The sequence below is a fragment of the Lathamus discolor genome, chromosome 6 (genome assembly GCF_037157495.1).
Source record: "Lathamus discolor isolate bLatDis1 chromosome 6, bLatDis1.hap1, whole genome shotgun sequence".
NCBI lineage: Eukaryota > Metazoa > Chordata > Aves > Psittaciformes > Psittacidae > Lathamus > Lathamus discolor.
Genome location: NC_088889.1, coordinates 77,832,864 through 77,850,159, shown reverse-complemented (window position 1 = coordinate 77,850,159; position 17,296 = coordinate 77,832,864). Strand labels below are relative to the sequence as shown.

The 17,296-nt window shown below is 43.7% G+C and overlaps 1 protein-coding gene across 4 annotated transcripts in view; it reads right to left on the bottom strand.

Annotated features, from left to right (window-relative positions):
- CARHSP1 (calcium regulated heat stable protein 1) overlaps window positions 1-17,296 on the bottom strand; it is a 34,883-nt gene that overhangs the window by 2,280 nt on the left and 15,307 nt on the right. For all 4 annotated transcript variants that reach the window (XM_065683930.1, XM_065683931.1, XM_065683929.1 and 1 more), the window contains exons 2-3: window positions 12,954-13,146; window positions 10,047-10,169 (exon numbers count right to left, since the gene is read on the bottom strand). In XM_065683930.1, coding sequence (XP_065540002.1) covers window positions 10,047-10,169; window positions 12,954-13,126 — 296 coding nt within the window. In that variant the 5' untranslated portion in view covers window positions 13,127-13,146. The remainder of the gene's footprint in view (window positions 1-10,046; window positions 10,170-12,953; window positions 13,147-17,296) is intronic.

The following is a 17,296-nucleotide window of genomic DNA, read 5'->3' as shown; positions in this document are numbered from 1 at the left end:
CCGGCAAAACTCCTTCAGCTCCATCTTTTGCACAGCCTCTCCAACACCCTTCTTCTTTCAAGGGCTGCCTCTGTTTCTGCTCCCCTCTGACCTGTGCATCTGCTGTGCACTGCTGCTCAGGGAGCTGGTGCATCAGGCTGTGGCTGAGCAGAAGCAGCCTGTACTCAGGGATGAGACAAGGGTAAGCAGGCATGCACAAGGGAAGCAAAAACTGACCCATAAAGTGTTAACTTCTCCCATGGGAAATTTGGAAGAAAAGTTACTGTTTGCTGCTGTACCTAAATATGGATCTAAAACCTGCTATGGGAAGCTAGAGGCGTTCCCAAGGCCTGTGGGAACACATGTCCTTCAGACTTGATTTCCCTGGGCTAAACACCCTTACTCGAGAGCTGCCTGAGACTGCAGGAATCAGACCCAAGAGGGCACATCCCAAGCTGAACTCTTCAGAGCAATGCCTGGGAAAGTGGCACTAAATTGAAGGCAGAAGAAAACCCAAGATGCTCAAGCCTCCTTCACCAGAGCTGACAGCCCTTTCTTCCCCACGCAGGCTGACACCACTGACCTTTAGTTACTTCCAAAGCCTCCAGGCCAAGCTGTCAGCCCAGCCCTGTATCACACTGGATAGGCTGCGTTGAAGCTCCCACTTCTAAACTCTTGCTGTAGCTGTCCTCTTTAATCACTGCCTTCGTTATACCCCCCTTTCCCCATTTTTAACAGGTTTAAGATTTCTTCAGGCGTGGAGGGGTTGCACACCCAGTACTTACTGTCAGACATTAGCTCACCTTTTCTTACTGCCAAAGGAATCTGCCACCAAATTCTTTGCAGTTCACCTAAACTTTAAACAGAGGATTTCAAGCAAGGATGAGAAGACGCTACCTGCACTCAGAGCCTGACAAGCAGACATGAAACCCCAAGAAGAGACACCATCTTTCCCACTTGAATCTCTTCAAAGATCGCTGGTTGCCAAAAGAATTGTCACTGAGCTAAAATCGCTTTACCATGTGCAGTAACTCACATGACAACCTATGCAGGATGTCAGTCCCATCTGAGCAAGATAGCATCTTTCCGTGGAAGGCAATACAGCACAGGCATTTTATCTGTACAAAGAAACATGGTACTAGCAAAACAGTGAGCAGAAACATTTCCCAGCTCAGATGTAATGAAGGTAGACAACATGAGCTGAAGTGGAAAGTCTACACTGAGTCAAGTGCAGCTGAGCCACTGAACAAGCTGTAATGAAACATGTTTCTTCATGTGGCTTTGAGCACAGAGGCCAGCTATGGATGGTGTTTCAGGGAGCACAGGCAGAGCAATTACATGGGCCTAGAACTAAAGCAGCATCTCCTCTGGGTATTACAGCCACCCATTTCACAGCCCCAAGCACGGCCTTTGATTGTGGCACAGGGGATGCACATGTACAGCAAATAGTGAGCTGACAGTCACCACTTCACAAGCATCAAATGAAATGGATGCCCTGCCCAGGAAGGGATCTGATGTTTGGTTGGAAAGCTTTTTTAATGAACAGGAACCTCAGTTGTTCTTTAAAAGCTCCTGTAAAACAGGATGAGACGCAGTTGGCAAAATAAATACCCCAAATCTGCAAAAGCTATCAGTAGGTCTGGCTAATGCAGAAAGAAAGTGGATTCTCACTGTTTCCTGAAGCACCAAACACATGCCAATACACAAAGGCAGGGCTTTAAGGTTCTTGAAAAAACAGATAAATTAGATAACACTTAAATCTTCAAAGTCTAGTGAGGAAGAAATACAGCTTGAGTGCTAAAACAGACAGGTGTTTTGTTGGGGTCACTTTGGTTTAAAATTGAAGTATGAATATATACCAGGATGGGTTCTGGTAAGAAAGGGGTTATAGGTGTACTGGTAACCAAAACGGTCCTGTTTTTCCAAGAAAGTAAGAAAAAGTGATCAATACATACAGAGAAATGGGATGCCTAACATCTGACAGCCTGCAGTGAGGGAAAGCAGAAGCAAAGGGACCAGGTCGGACTGGATGATGCACTCTCAGCTGTCAGTGAAAGCTGCTGCACCCCTCAGCACTTATGATGTGACTGTTTGGGGTACTGTCTACGGCCCCTGGTCTGCACAGGAGAAAACAAAGCAAACATTTGCTTACACAGATTTCTGAAGCTTGAATCATGAGGTTAATTACTCCCATTCCTTCTAAGCAGCTCACATCAGCCCCAGATCTGCACAGCATTACCCAGGAAGGTACACTTTTCTCCATGAGGAAGCACTTCTTACAGGACCAAGCATTACACTGGCAGCATCAAGATCCTTTCTTGGCTTTTTCCTTATCCAAGCTGACACTACAGGAGGCTGAAGCTTGTAATAAAACCTGATTCAACCCCAACATAGCTTCTTCTCATCCCCTAATTTGTCTTATTTCTTTTCAAGTTTGTAGAGGTGACTTTATCCCATCAAGACCAGGCCCGTCCTTACACAGCACAAAAAGGTTGTGGCCACAACAAAAAGCTCAAATTTCATTTCATGCATTTGGTATTTAAACTTTTCTCCCACAGATCCAATATTCTCTTGGTTCCTTCAGCTTTCTGATTACCAGTTATTCTTGGTAGCTACTGAATACGAGATTTTTAACTCATTGCCCCCAGCGCATGCAAAAAGTGAAAGGACAAAGGTCTTAATTTGCAGCCTGAGTAAACCTGTTTGTGAATGGTGCTCCCAGCACAGTGTTTGCCCACCAAATGCTGCTTCTGGGATAGGCACAGACAGACTCCAGCACTGTTATCACTACCCCAGGTTTAGAAGCAGGAACAAACATCCAAATTGTGCAGTACTTCTGGTGGTGTCCAGAAAGAACAATACAGTAGCACTGAAGGTGATGAGGGGGTATGGCACTGGAGGCAGAGCCCTACACAAAGAAGATCCTCCATCAGGAAGCAATTGCCTTAAGCCTGGGAGGGGAATAAACTAGAAAAGATCAGAGAAAATAAACTTATCTTGGAACAGATTCAGCCTACAGCAGCCACTCACTATATAATATAAGCTACCTGGATAATTTGGTAGAGGAAGTTAAACATGGACTTTTTTGATGTTACAGATTGAGTAAATATTTTTAGAAGTTTGTTTGTTTTGGGTTTTTTTACTTTCGCCCTAGCTATATATTAAATGTTGACCTAGAAGATGGAGATTTTCAGTGCTATTTAAGAGATTAATATGCATCTTCTGTTCAAAATAATGGATATTTATGTATCCAGGAACTTTAAGATACTTCAACAAATTAAGCTAAAAATAGGAAATGTTTTCCTGATGTTAGTGTCAGTGAGACACAATAGAATGAGGTTTAGATTATCCAGCAACTCCCATTTCCCACCTCCGCGCCAGTGTGGTACAGGGGAGCTTTTTATCGTGCACTATTTTTAGGGAACTGGGAGGTTATTAGGAAATTACCTAAATAAGGAATGTTCTAGTTCTTCCTTCTCACATCTGCTATTCATATTCCAGGGCTCTAGTTGAACCTCTTGGGACAAAGACTAAATCACATGGAAACATTTTTGAACAAGAGTTTGCAGTGAATTCAGAGCCTTGCTGGTCAACAAGCCTGGCATGGATCAGACCATGCAGCTGGATCTGCATGGATCCCATGGATCAATGGGCTGTATTACCCTGTGGGCTTCTTGAAGCCGATTTAACACACTGCCCAGGAAACCCACAGTTCTATTGAACAGCAGGACATGACGGAATAATGAACTATTAAGAGTTACTAATCCTGAATGCAGTGCTGGGGTAAGTTGACAGGTCCAGCATGCATCAGCAAAGCCAGGCCATGACCTTATCAAGCCGGCCACCAGGCAAAGCAGAAGCAGGGCTGCCTCTCACCCACCAGTCACACTCATAATGGGGACACACAGGTGTAAAGAGGTCCAAATACTGAAGAAACCCAGCTGTTAATATTTAAGGTCTCTGCCATGCGATTGCCCCCTGGTCTTTGAGCTGTTGCAGAGATCTTCCCAGATCTCCTGCTAGGGCAGGAGCTGCGCTTCCCTCCCAGCGCAGGGCATGCACCATCCTGTTGGTCTGCTCTGCTGGGCTCTCTAGGTGCATCTTCTGAATCCATGTTCAGGGATATTTATGGCTCTACTTTCAGCAGCTAGTTCAGCACACCATGCACTATGAGGAAGAAACTGGTGATCACAAGAGGCAGAGCATTCCAAAGATGCCTACATGGACTCAGGTACAGAAAATGCCTGTTCCTGCAAGCATCCAACTTGGATCCTGTCACAATAATACCTGCTTTTGCATCTGGAAACCAAAGCCCAGGGCAGTTATGTTCTGTGCTCACTAACCATGAAGAACCTCCATCCTCAGGTGGCCACAGGCTCCTTGAACGTCCCCTGCCTGGCTTGCAGGTAGAGCGTAACTCTTGGCTTTGACCTATTACAGTTTGTATGATTTAAGTGGAGACCCCGGGAAGGTTTTGCTACAATAACGACCACAGCAAGCTGAACTTCCTGCAAGCGCCAGTGCAGTGTGAGTTTCTTGAGCCAACCAGCAGGTTGAAAAGGCTATCCTTGTTCTATTCATTTCCACTATAAGCATAATTCCCCGCGATCACAACAGAAAAGCAAAGCACAGCAAACTCCAGATCTCTCCAGGGACCCAAAGGCACTGCATGCCAGTGTCAAAGGTGAAGTATAATGTCAAATCTCCAAAGCCATCATTAAGCATGGGATTGGGAATCCAGCCTGAAGGCCTCTGCAATGCAGCATTTTCCCCTCTGGAGCCAAGTACTGCAGAAAACCCACAAGCACTGCACGTGGTTTTTCTGTTCCATTAGATCAGCTGCTTTTGCAAAATAAAATCTTTAAAAACCAAGAGTGTGGTCATCCATTTGTCACTGCTCCCTGGTGCACTATCTCCTTGCCTTGCCCTTGCAGGCACCCAGGCTTCAGGCCAAGCCCCAACCAAGTGCAAAAGCCTGGAGAGTAAAGGAATATCATATGCCCACTCCCAAATACACTGCAAAGGCAGAAGAACAGGATTCCTATGCAGTGCTCTAAAATGTATCATTTGATCGGCCCTACAGGCACATGCACCCCACCTCAACTCACCCACCTTAGCCTGTGCCCTCAGGACCCTGTTTGGAGGGCAGCTATGAGCCTGTACAGGCAGCACAAGGCAGGGCCTCCACAGCCAGCACTGCAGGGGTTATCTGTCTGCTCTTTGGAAGCATCCCATGTCCACAGGAAGAGTGGCAAGAGAGTGAAACTGAAGCCTCCAGAGCAATCAGTTTCAGCAACAACCAGCCTGGCTGCTATTTGCAAGAGCTGACTCAGTCCCACAACGGAATGGCAGCAGAGAAGGTCAGATATCCGGGAGGATACGGTTCTCAGCACTGATGCTACAATAACACCATCAGTTAGGTGACAGTGGCTCACAACACAGGCTGGTGGAAATGAAAACATTAACAGCTCATGTCACTGCTAAAAGTGTCACTAAGGGCTTTTTAAAATTTTCACTCCAGGCACATGAATTTGCCTTTGCTTGCAGCATTCCAGAGACAGTATTGGGAATCGCCATCTCAGCAACTCCTCCATCCCCTTGCTTGCTAGCTCGGGTTTTACATCACTACTAGCAAGCACATTACATTTTCTGCTCTGGAAAAGGGTGAAGGATGAAACAGGGAACAACAAAATCTCTCCATACTCGAGCCGTGACATTTTCCTAGTGCAGTTGTTACCAACTTGAGAACTGTTTCCAGTCAACACAAGGGACCAGGACTCACTGTGTGTGCAATGCAGAGAGCAGCAGTGAGCCCAAGCCTGATGCCAGGCTGTGCATCTCCAGGCCAGAACGCACGAGCTGGCTCTTATCTGTCCACCAGATCACACCACTCAGTAAAACAGACAAAGCCAAAGAGACCAAACACACCATTAAAACTTGCGTTTCCAGATGGCATTTCTCATGCTTATCTATCCACTTCAAAGTAATGCAGCTTTGCTGCAGGTTCCACTCATAAAACAAGCCTACGTGTCCACATCCAGCTTAAAGTCTTGCATAGGTACTGAAATTGAAAGTTTTGTGGATGCCAAGTGAAGAAGCTTTTGAATGACACATATTTGACCTTATTTTTAGACCACTGCTCGCTTACAGAAATGGAAATGCCATGCTAAGTTTTATTATTTTCCAGAACTAAATGGAAACTTACATGAGAAAACATCCCATTTTATGGAAGGTATTTTCATTGACAAGTAACCTTACATCTCCCCCAAAGCACAGGGAAGAAAAATATAAACATAAAATTTTATGTTTAAAATCCTATTAATCTGCAAAATAGGTCCTACAAGATAATCTGCACCTGGTCCCGACGCTCAAAACCTTCACTAATCATCACAGCTCACTGCTGAAGAGGAACTTGATGAATCCAAACCGGCAAACCATTTTATCCATGTTCCTGAAATCCTAGCTTTCAGGAAGAACTGATTTAGGAGAAACAACCCTCTTTCACCTCACAAGTAGATGCCTACGCCACACAGAGAGAGAACAGATTGCTGTCTGTCTCACATCCAGGTTTAACTGAGTAATATAGGCAGAAAAGAATCATGTGATAAACATAAGCAGTATCTCAAAACTCACACTGTGAAAACCAGAGGCATTAAAATCCCTGGAACCACAGTGATGGTTACAGAATGCTGCTGCAATAAGTGACTGCCATTAATAAAGAGCAATGTTTCTAATTCACTGTGAAATAAACTGAAATGGAAGGCATTGTTAAGTCATCTTTCTAGTGCTGCCTTGCATCAGAATTAAGACAGTGATACCATCACCCTCTAGCAGTAAAAGCTGTTTCCAACAACTCCAATACAATCAGAGTAATTAAAGAACACAATGTTCTGAAACCTTCAGTACTTCAATAATAGCACCTTTTAGTAACAGGTTGAGGCAGAAAAATCAGCTATTTTTGAAAGTGAGTTCTGAGATGGTACCTGAATAAGAAACATTTTTAAAAGTGGCTCAGTCCTGGCTCAGTAGAAAAGAAGTCCTGTTGGCTTCAGAAGGGCAGAACGGTGCCTACAGAGCTGCATAGAGCACATCTTTCAGTTCTACAAAATTCATATGAACTAACCTCACCAAAATGTTTCTGAAAGAGCAAGAAAAATGGTCTTTGACTGCATAAATGATAGGTTTAAAGAAGAACAGCATTATTTACCAACTGCGGAGACAGAAGTAGTGAAGTGCCATACTGAAAGCAAGGGGAGATGTCAGTTAAACATCAGAAACAACTAAGAGCCAGGTCTGCTGATGACAGGAAGAGATTGCCCAGGGAGGCAGTGGATACCCAGAACTCAAACTGTTAGGAGTGGGCTGGGTAAAGCATCTGCCAAAGGCATGGTTGCATTCCAGCAGCAGATGGGGTAGAAGAAGTCCCCTCCAATCTTCTCATCTACAGTTAACTTGCGAGATCTGCTGTACTGGAGAAAGCCTGGGTGCACTGCAGCATGGTGTATGGAAACAGCTCCCCACCGGTGTGAGCATTAGGTTGAAATGAAACCACTTCATTGTACCACAGGTTGTACCTGTGTGGGCCGGAGCCCATCACCTCCTGCTCATGCAGCAACCCTCCCCTCATCCTTTATCTGCTCCAGCTTCCCCATGCAGGGGCAGCCTGAGGGCACAGGTGGGTGAGGGCGAGGGCAAGCCGAGAACTTGATGTGCTTCAGCAAAATAAACATGCTGAAAATACATCAAGAAAAAAAACAAAACAAACAAGTGTGGCTGCCCAGGAACTTTTACAAGCTTGGTGACTCATTCAATAGCGCCTTGGAATAGATGGGGTGAGTGAAAGAAAAGGGAACAGCAGCACACCACACTCAGGGCACAATTGCTCAAATCTAGCCTACCGATGGCTCACAGTCAAAGCCTTTTGAAAGCTCAAGATCAATACACCAACCAGCACAGCCCACAAGAGGGGAACTCCTGTGAAAGGGGGTCTCTTAGACCACCAAAAAATTACAGCAGACAAAAATATAATTTTCCTAATGTCATACAGTGTATCACCATAGAAGACAATGGGAGTCTTATATAGCCAAAAATCACTGGAGTGTGATTCACTCAGAATTCTAGCTGGTTGGAGGGGGACTGAGGGTAGAAGCAGTTAGTATATCCAGAATCAAGTACTGGGGTTTGGGCCCACAGAGAAAGATGTGTTGGGCCACAGGACAGGAACTGGAGAACACCTGAATAATTGGGTATGCCCCTTTGTTTGTCTATACAAAATGTGAACCAATCTCTAGGGTTTTAAAAGGGCTAATTTCACATGACCAAAGAGAATTTTACCCAACTAATTGGAAGAGAAAATGTAGGGGGGGGGGGGAACAGAACTGAAAATACAGTTCTTTAAAAAGAATTCATTAGAAGGCTGAAAATTCATGTGTCCATGAGAGGTCTGTTTAAACTAAGCCCTTGCTGATCAGTAACTGTACAGGCCAGACTAGATGTCCACAGTTAAATTTTTAATTGTGGCATAAGAAATGTTACTTTTAAGTTAGTCAGGAAATCAGAAGTTGTGCATTTGTATTATATGCAAGAAAAAGAAGACACTGAATAACATTTCCTTGGGTTGAACACACGAGTAGGACTACTCAGCCCATTTGCACCTATGAGTCCTAAAAACCTTTGGCTTGCCAGAGCCTATCGCACAACAATGTTTTAGAAAGCTGGAAGAAGGCCAGTGTGCTCCTCCAAGGGCACGTGCTATACACACAAGCAGGAAAGATAGCTGGGATAGTGTGAACAACGTCAGTAAGGCTTTTGTTGACTTATCACTGGATAACCACTCCAAACAACAAATAAGGATTATAGAGCTTCAACACTGTAAACAATAGATAGACTAGAAACTGGCCATAGATCTAAGAGAGGTTATTGGAGAATAAACATTGAGCAATCTTACTACATGCCCTCAAAGACCAGTTTCAACTACAATGCTGGTCAACATCTCAATCTAGAGACAAATACAAATTTGCCTATTAAACCCTGTAGATCAGACAAGCATTAAATAACAGACAGTGCAGTCACAGTGCATGATCTGGACCCCTTGGTCCAGCACAGCCTGTTTCAGTGAGAGGTGCTGCAGTACAACTAAACAGGGACTTGGACATCTAAGAACAAGGAAACACAACTGCTTGTGTTGTTTGTGTGCAAACACAACTGCTGTGGGTGCCAGCCCGTATCTGGGGCTGCACCAAACTCTGACACTGCAAAGGATGACGAGGTCAGAACTGATAAACAACTCAGCAAAAGACCAGGGACAAGAGGGCTAATGTGATTATGGGACAAAAAGAAAAACAGTAGGAGTCTGGAGGAGATATCATCTCCCTACACTGGAAGTATGTGTAAAATGCATTGGTTTAAATTTAAGTTCTACAGCACACTGAGAAAAGAGACTGGAAGGTGTTTCAGACTGGAAAAAAAAAAAGGAGTTCTCAGTGAGGAACTTGAAAAGCTTAATCTGTTTAGCTTATCAAAAGGTAGATTCAGAGGTGATGGCTCTCAGTGTGCTCAAGGCAAAACAGTGGAGGTTCTAATGAACCCTTTAACAGAGAGTTTATAGCTTTAGCTATAAACCGTTCAAAACTGAAAATAGATAAATTCAAAGAAGTAATAAAGTATGAATTTTCTTAAAAGTTAAGGTAATTAACCTTTACTTTAATAACAGTACAAGCAGTGCAAAGCAGAAGTAGTGAATTTTCAGTTCTAAATCTTTAAATTAAAACTGGATACTGCATAGATTATTTGCTTTAGGTAAATGCAAGTTTCTGGGCCTGGGTGAAGCTACACAGCTTATTCCAAGAGATTTGACAGGATCATCTTCCAGTTTTTAACTCAACAGATTTTTAGTAATACAGGAAAAGAGCAGCATAATCTATCGCTGCCAGTAGCATCTGCATAACTCCTCTTTGCTGAGGTAAAGGTGACAGGTTATAAACCATTCTTGTATCTGAAACACCAAAAGCATTCAGTAATTGAAGCAAACCAAAGCTCCAGCCTTTTCAGCCACCCAGACAGCTTACTCAGAGATGTGTACAAAGATGTCGGGCCCTCCATCTGCAGGGGTAATAAATCCATGGCCTTTGGAGCGACAGAAGCATTTACAGACACCTTTGTAGATAGGACCCTCCGATGCTCTCACAGTTCTGCAGAAGAAAGCACAAAAAGAGTGGTTCATTGCTGAGCATGGATGCAACATATTCTGGGAGTGTAAGCCAGAACCTGCTATGTAATTGGGCACAGTGGTCCAAATACTTCCTGTGGGTACACTCCTCTGTAGCAATTGCTTACAATTCAGTTTCATATATTGCCCATATTTTGCCCGTAGCTTTTTTAAGGGAGATAAAGATGTTTGCTAGCATTATAATCCATCAGCTGCCATCTTGAATCCATCTGCTCTATCACCCTGCCAAATTTTCCTCTGGACACTATGCTAAATATAAGCATCTTACACCTTTTGTAAGTTTAGGAGCATCAGTATGCACTTAGTATAGAGAGAACGCAGTGCATAATGACAATGTGTACACATGTCATGCATAAATACATACACACACCCCTTCTGCATACATGTCTATTCTTACCCTGCCAGACTAGGATTCAGTGAAGTCACTATTTCACCTTCAAATGACTCCATCAGGATATAAAGTACATCTGGTATGCAAAACACCAAGATCAAGACTGATCTTCTCCATTGTCATGGGACATGTATTTTGAAATGACTTGCTACCAATCAAGAAAAACAACTTGCATGACCCATCCTGAAAACTGTGGGATTGAATACTTCTCCCTATCAAATACACTGAGTTGTATCTCCAGAGATGCAATCTCAAATACTTTCATTAATAAAGCCGACTGTTTTAAGCTTCTTATAGGGTTTACACAAAGGAATTAATAGATCAAGACCTCCTTATGCCATGACTATCCACTAGGTTAGAAGAGGACTTCAGTAGGATTCTTCAAACTCAGTAAGTGACTGTGTTGCCATCTGGTTACATGCATCAATTTTGACATCACTTCCCAAATGTTTAAAGTTTACTGAAGTCTAAATAAAATCATTAAAAAATATGTGGCAATAGCTCTGTGCCTTAAGTCAAACTAGCACTAAAGAAATACAGTTGAACGTGCTAAAGAAAGAAGTCCATTACGTTAAATCATTTCATTTCCATCTCTGTAAAGCTGCACCTGACTCCACAAGTGCTTGTTACACAGAAAAGCACTCACTGCCCTAAGTAAACCATTAAAGTTCAATTGCAGCTTTCAAGGAGATAAAGTACAGTGGGGAAAAAGACCCCACACTTGCAATGAACCCACATTAAATAATCCCACTGAATGAGCAGCCACTGCCTGTCACATTCATCTTTTCAATACAACTATGGGGACAGAGCTCACTTAGAGCTCCTCTTGTATAAAGAGAACACTAAAAACAAGTAAAATTATAGTTATTTTGATCTTCAGAGCAAACAAATGCTGCAAGATTCCTACAGTAATTAACGATTAAAGAACTGTGGAAGTCAAATAACTAATTCTTTAGTTTTGTAGGACTCAGACTAGGATTAACAGCTGAGAAGAATTACAAAGAGTTCATTATTAGCATGGCACTGAGGAAATCTGGTTTGGAACTGCTTTTCAAGGGCAATCCCAATTATCAAGTCAGTTATGTTCCTTTTAGCAATGTATTTCCATTACAAAGTTTAGGACATTTGAAGGCTTCTGGAACTGACAACACGTACATTTCTCTTCTGCTGCTGCTGTTCTTTTTTGCCTCATTTTGAATACAGAAGCCATAATACAAAGCATCATCAAGATTGATGCTATTTAAATCTGCAAGGATAACTCTTGAAGATCTGGGTAACACCGCAAGAAGCAAAAAGGAAAAAGCATGCCAACTACATTAAGGGGCACAAAATAAGCTAGCTGAGGGTTTGAGATCTTACTTTCACAGTGTCTCACTCAGGCCTCCCTCACACAGAAGTAATTGCAAGACTGTGCAACAGACTGATGACAGCTTCATAACCTACTCTCAGACCCTGAGTCAAAGGCCACTGAAATTAAGAAAGAAGTCCACGTTGCCTTCTGCAGGTCAGCACCTCACTGGCACTGCCCATCATAGGCACTAAGACTTTTTTGCAATGGCCAAGCCTTGCAACATCATCCTCTACTGCTGTGCTGTGGAGGAGTCCCCTTCGAGCAGGAAGCTCCCAGGAGTCTGCACAGCACCACCTGGGCCACACGAAAGCTGACTTTGCTGTAGGATCACTACCTCAAATAACTACAAATAGCAACAAACCTCATTTTATGGAAAAACTCATGCAATTTCAGAGAATCAGAGACCAGAGTTCATACCTTGAAAGCCAACATATTCTTTTACAGGTCTACTTGAGCAATGTGAAGATAGAGATATGAAAGCTAAATAGGAAAAGGAAACAAGCCCTTTGGAAAGTGACAGGGTCATGGAGCATCCCTAAAATGGAACCTGGCTGACAGTAACACAGGTGTCAAGACTGAATGAACTAAAACCTCCAGCGAGGTCAGGTCCAGTGAGAAGAGAGGTCATGTCAAAACACAAGATGGAGCTGATGAAGAAACACCAGCAGGAACTAGTCCCAGGAGCCACAACCCAGTGACTGAAGCAAAACAAAGCTTCAGACACAAAACTCTGTTTTAAAAAAATCCCAGTGTATTTTCCCTTCTCTTTAAAACTGATCTTAAGAGTGGAAAAGACTTTGAGCATCATTTACACAAACAGAGCATTGAAAAACTACAGGCAATTTGGACTAAAAGTCTAGCAGCACCAGAATTTCTTGGAGAACAGGAAAATACTAAAGCATCTTCCAGACAGAAGCACTCCCACCACCACCACCCCCACTGACTCCCTTCACCTCAGTACTTGCTTGGTGTGTGTTTATGAAGTGCAGGTTTCCCATACTCACGCTGAGAAGGTCCTGGTCCGTCGGGTGGGCAGTGGGCTGGGAATGAGGTACCCTCTCATGGGTGACGGGGAGCGGTCTCTTGCCCTGCGGGTTTCAGGCAGATGGAGAGAACCGTGTGAGGGTGGAGAGGTGGGGGACTGCTGCGAGGCAGATGAAGTGGGCTCAGAAGACATTCCTGATGCCTGAGAAAAGCCTAGAGAGAAGAAGAGATCTGACTTAGCTCAAAATGGGAATTGTCATACAAGTCACAAATTCTTCAGCCGATGATTTTGTAAGAATGACTCATTTCCTGCAGACGTACACATGGACACAGTTGCATCAAAAGCCCCTGCTCTGTATCAGTTGAATTCATTTTTTATTAAGTTTGTTTATTTTTCAATCCCACAGCTTTTGTAAGCTGTACTAGGAAGCTCCACTGAAAACTAATTATTCAACAACTAACATTTATTTGCTTACTCCTGCCTTACTCACAGGCAATGACTCCTGAAACAGAGCTCAAGCCCACCCTAGTACCAGTGTGCCCCATGCAGCTCCCAGGCAGATGGGTTTGACCACTGACAGCCACAGGAGCTTCCTGCAGCTGCACATCAGCACACTTTACAAGAAAGACTGAAAGAAGAAACACTGAAATAAAAGCTGCATCTTCACTGCTGGAGGTTATTTTTGCAGTGCCATCACCAATGCTAACTTCGTTGCTGCTGCTCAGCTATTAGCACAGCTCTGTCAGAGCTCGTAACACCTTCAGCTTGACTGCAAGAAGAGAAATCATACAAGCGGCTCCTTAATTCACTTCAGACTGAGTCAGACAGTTAATTTACTCTGCCAAGGACAGGAAAACGAACAAAGCAGGGAGGTAGTGGATGACCACAAGGAGGTGACCCCTCCAGCCTGGAGAGATCTGGCAGAACAATCAGTCCCCTTCTGTAGGCCTGTGTCTCCAACAACTAGGAAGCCAATAGTCCCCATTGCATTCAGACCCCACAGCCCACGTCAGATTTGCTCCTACTCATGTCCTACAGGAGAGGAGGGAGAAGGTCCCTTTCTCAGCACACCAACAGCAATATGCATCCCATCACACACGCACAACTCACAGAACTCACAGCTGGTAAGAAGAAGCAGCAGCACTTCTACACACACAAATGTATGGCTTTCAGGTGCAGCAGTGACAGAAACAAGAGAAATTAGTCAGCATTGCTCTGGTTTCACTCTGCAAGTGCCTGTCCACACTGGAAAAGGAATAAGCTGTACAAAAATGAACAATAACCCATCACAATCTCACAAAAATCTAAAATTACCTGGATGAATTAGCGAAAAGCATAGTGATCTGGGCCAAGAAAGTGTCCTGAAGGCAAATAAAGTTGACTTTAAGACCAGTAGTTTCATTGAACTGAAACTTCTCATCTCCATTACACACCCTCCTTTTGACACCCACACTCCCCAGCACATGAATTATGGAGTGGATCCTTCACATGACATTTGAGAAATGCAGCCTTCTTGTCAATGACAAATTCTCATTATTTCTTCTTGAAACTAAGGACTAAAATTAAAGAGGCCTCTTAAGAATGAAATCACCTGGGAACAAAGGCTTTTGTGTTTAATTGCTTAGGGTACTGAGAAGGTAGAAATGGATAGTCATGTTCCCTCGTGTACCAGCTTGAGCTTTCCACACTGTTCTCAAGGGCAACAACCCAGCTGGAAACAAAACCACAGTTTTATGGATGGCGTTTCAAATACGGATGGCATTTGCCAATCACAAGCTAATGCCCTGCCCAACACCATGACAAAGTTCAGCTGAGACCAAGATGGTAACACAAAAGGGACAGGATTTCCCAAACTTCCTGTCCCTCCAAAGAGGCCCTGCTGAGCTGGCTGGTACTGAGGAAGTCTCCTCAGATTTCACAAGACCTCTCCTTTGCGTGCCTTTCTTTCAAGGAAGGCATGTTTGACATGGCAGGACTACAACTACTGAGTCAAATAGCAAATAAAACTTCATTCTGGGAACTCAGCACACATGGTCTGGCCTTCGCATTAGTGAAAACACAGCTTTCAGAATCACACACTTTCTCTCCTAATTTAAATATAAACCAGCTTGTCAGGTGACAAACAAAATGCAGAGCTTTCCACCCATCCACAGCAGTACAGCAGAGCCAGCCACAAAATACTGCCCATTCCCTTCCTCAAACAAGGGTAGAGAGGCAGGAGAATTTTCCCCCTTTACAACACAGACAACAACAAAAATACTTACAAATAAAGGCAGCTAAATGGAGTTAGATGTGTGCTAATGTACCTTATTGTTCCCATTTATGTTATTTTTGTGCCTTCTGCTCCATAAACATAAAGTAAAACACTGATGTGGAACATTCAGTGCCATTTCACTGTACAAATACCCTTTTTGTTCCCTGCCCATGGCCAAAGTAGATGAATGGCCTTGACTCTCATAGTCTATTACCAAGTCCTAAATTGTGATGAGAGCTCAGTAAGAGCTGATACACTAATGCAAACAGCTGGAAGCAGCCAGGAGCAGCTACGCTCAACTTCACACTCACTGCAGCAAGTGAGTACGGCTCAGAAGAGGAGGGGATGAAACGAGCAGCAGTAGGAAGCCTGTGGCTACACTACAGCTCAGCAACAGTCTGTGTTGGCATGTCTGTTGTGCTACTACGTGTGCAAGTGCACCAGCACATCTATTTGCCTCTTGGGTTTCTCTGACAATCATGAAAATGGGACACACTGAAAAGGACTGCACACTGAATGACCAAGTTTTACTGTGTGCACTGTGTACAGTGAGATGACAGCAGCTCCTGCCCCCTGCAATCCTATGCTCAGCTGGCTCAGTGCAGAAGATCATTTCATCTGAGCCTTTTCAGAGACAAAGGTGGAGTTTGGCTATTTCAGTTTGTTCTGGCGTGGCCACTGTCTTGACGTTGTTCATACAGGGATTAACTCATTTCCTACAGGGAATAACTCATTGCCATTGGCAGCACTCTTAAAGGAGCAGACATGCTATCCCCACTTGTACGCACAGCTGGAGGCATTCAGAGGCTGTGCAGTGTTTATACAGGAAGCCTACAGCAAACACTCAAACTGAAACCTCACGTCCCAGCCTTCCTCTTTGCACAAGCTTTGCCTTCCAAATGCAGTTAGTGGCAGCCTTCAAAGACTGCTTTTCAGATGTTATCCGGGGTTCTGAATTGACCCTCTGCACATCAACACTTGGCCCTGGGATGCAGACCGCTGCCAACAGCCCTTCCTCAGCAGCAGCAATACCTTCCCTTCCTCATGACCAGCTGAACAAACCCACTTTCTTACATCTCAAGCCCACCAGCTCCCACCCTGTTCCCGTGAGTTTCCCTGTCCATCCAGACCAGCCACCACCCTCTACGTGCCTATGGCAAGGAAGGTATCACATGAACCCCAGACTCTGCTAAGAGAGCTCCCTGAGAGCCTCATGCTTGCTGTTTTTTGTGAAGGCAGCCACGACTTCACAGCAAGAAATCATAGCTACAAAAGCCCAGAAGCATGCAATTCTAGCTGCAACAAAGACAAGGAACAGTGCAGACAGTGTATTTCTTCTGCTTGAGCCAGCAAAGTATTTGCCTTCAAGGTATTTACCGACTGAAGGCAACAAAATGCAAGGTATATTCAGGCTCTTTAGGAAACTCCAACCACATTCCGCATGACCCTTAAATCTGCCCATATTTCAACATACATCATTTATTTTTCACCAGTGTGGGGGTTTTGTGTGTGTATATATAATTTTTTTAGACTGTAAGTATGCACCAAACTAAAATATAAATAAATCACAGAACCATTAGAGAAAAAAAAAAATCAACTGATCTAACATTTCAAAGCAAATACATATATTTTACCATACTTCTTTTTCAGAAGAATTGAGCACTCTGTACACAAAAGGACCCCAAAAATGTCACCTCCAACAGGTGACATACAAAGCACAGAGTGCAATACATGCAGGAGAAATCTCTGAAATTCTTAGAAAATACACTATTAAAAAAAAAAAATCTACAGAAGTCATTCAAGTCGGGGGTCTGTAGGTGCCACCATCAGTTCTCTCTATATTGACATATTCTTTTTTTATTCTTCTTTAAGTATATTCTGTAACTTTAAAAATACCCTAAAATTCGCAGTCTGGGGGGAAGTTATCCATTCTGACCAGCACAACACTACCATGGAAATCGAGTCCCACTTCATTTAAAGGGAATGCCTGGAAAGAACTCAAACCGGATATAGCAAGCAGCACAACAGACTCCAGGAAATCCCTCCATCTATGAATGGTCTCTTTTTCACAGAGACACTGCAACCCCTCCAGCAAGCAGGCACACAGC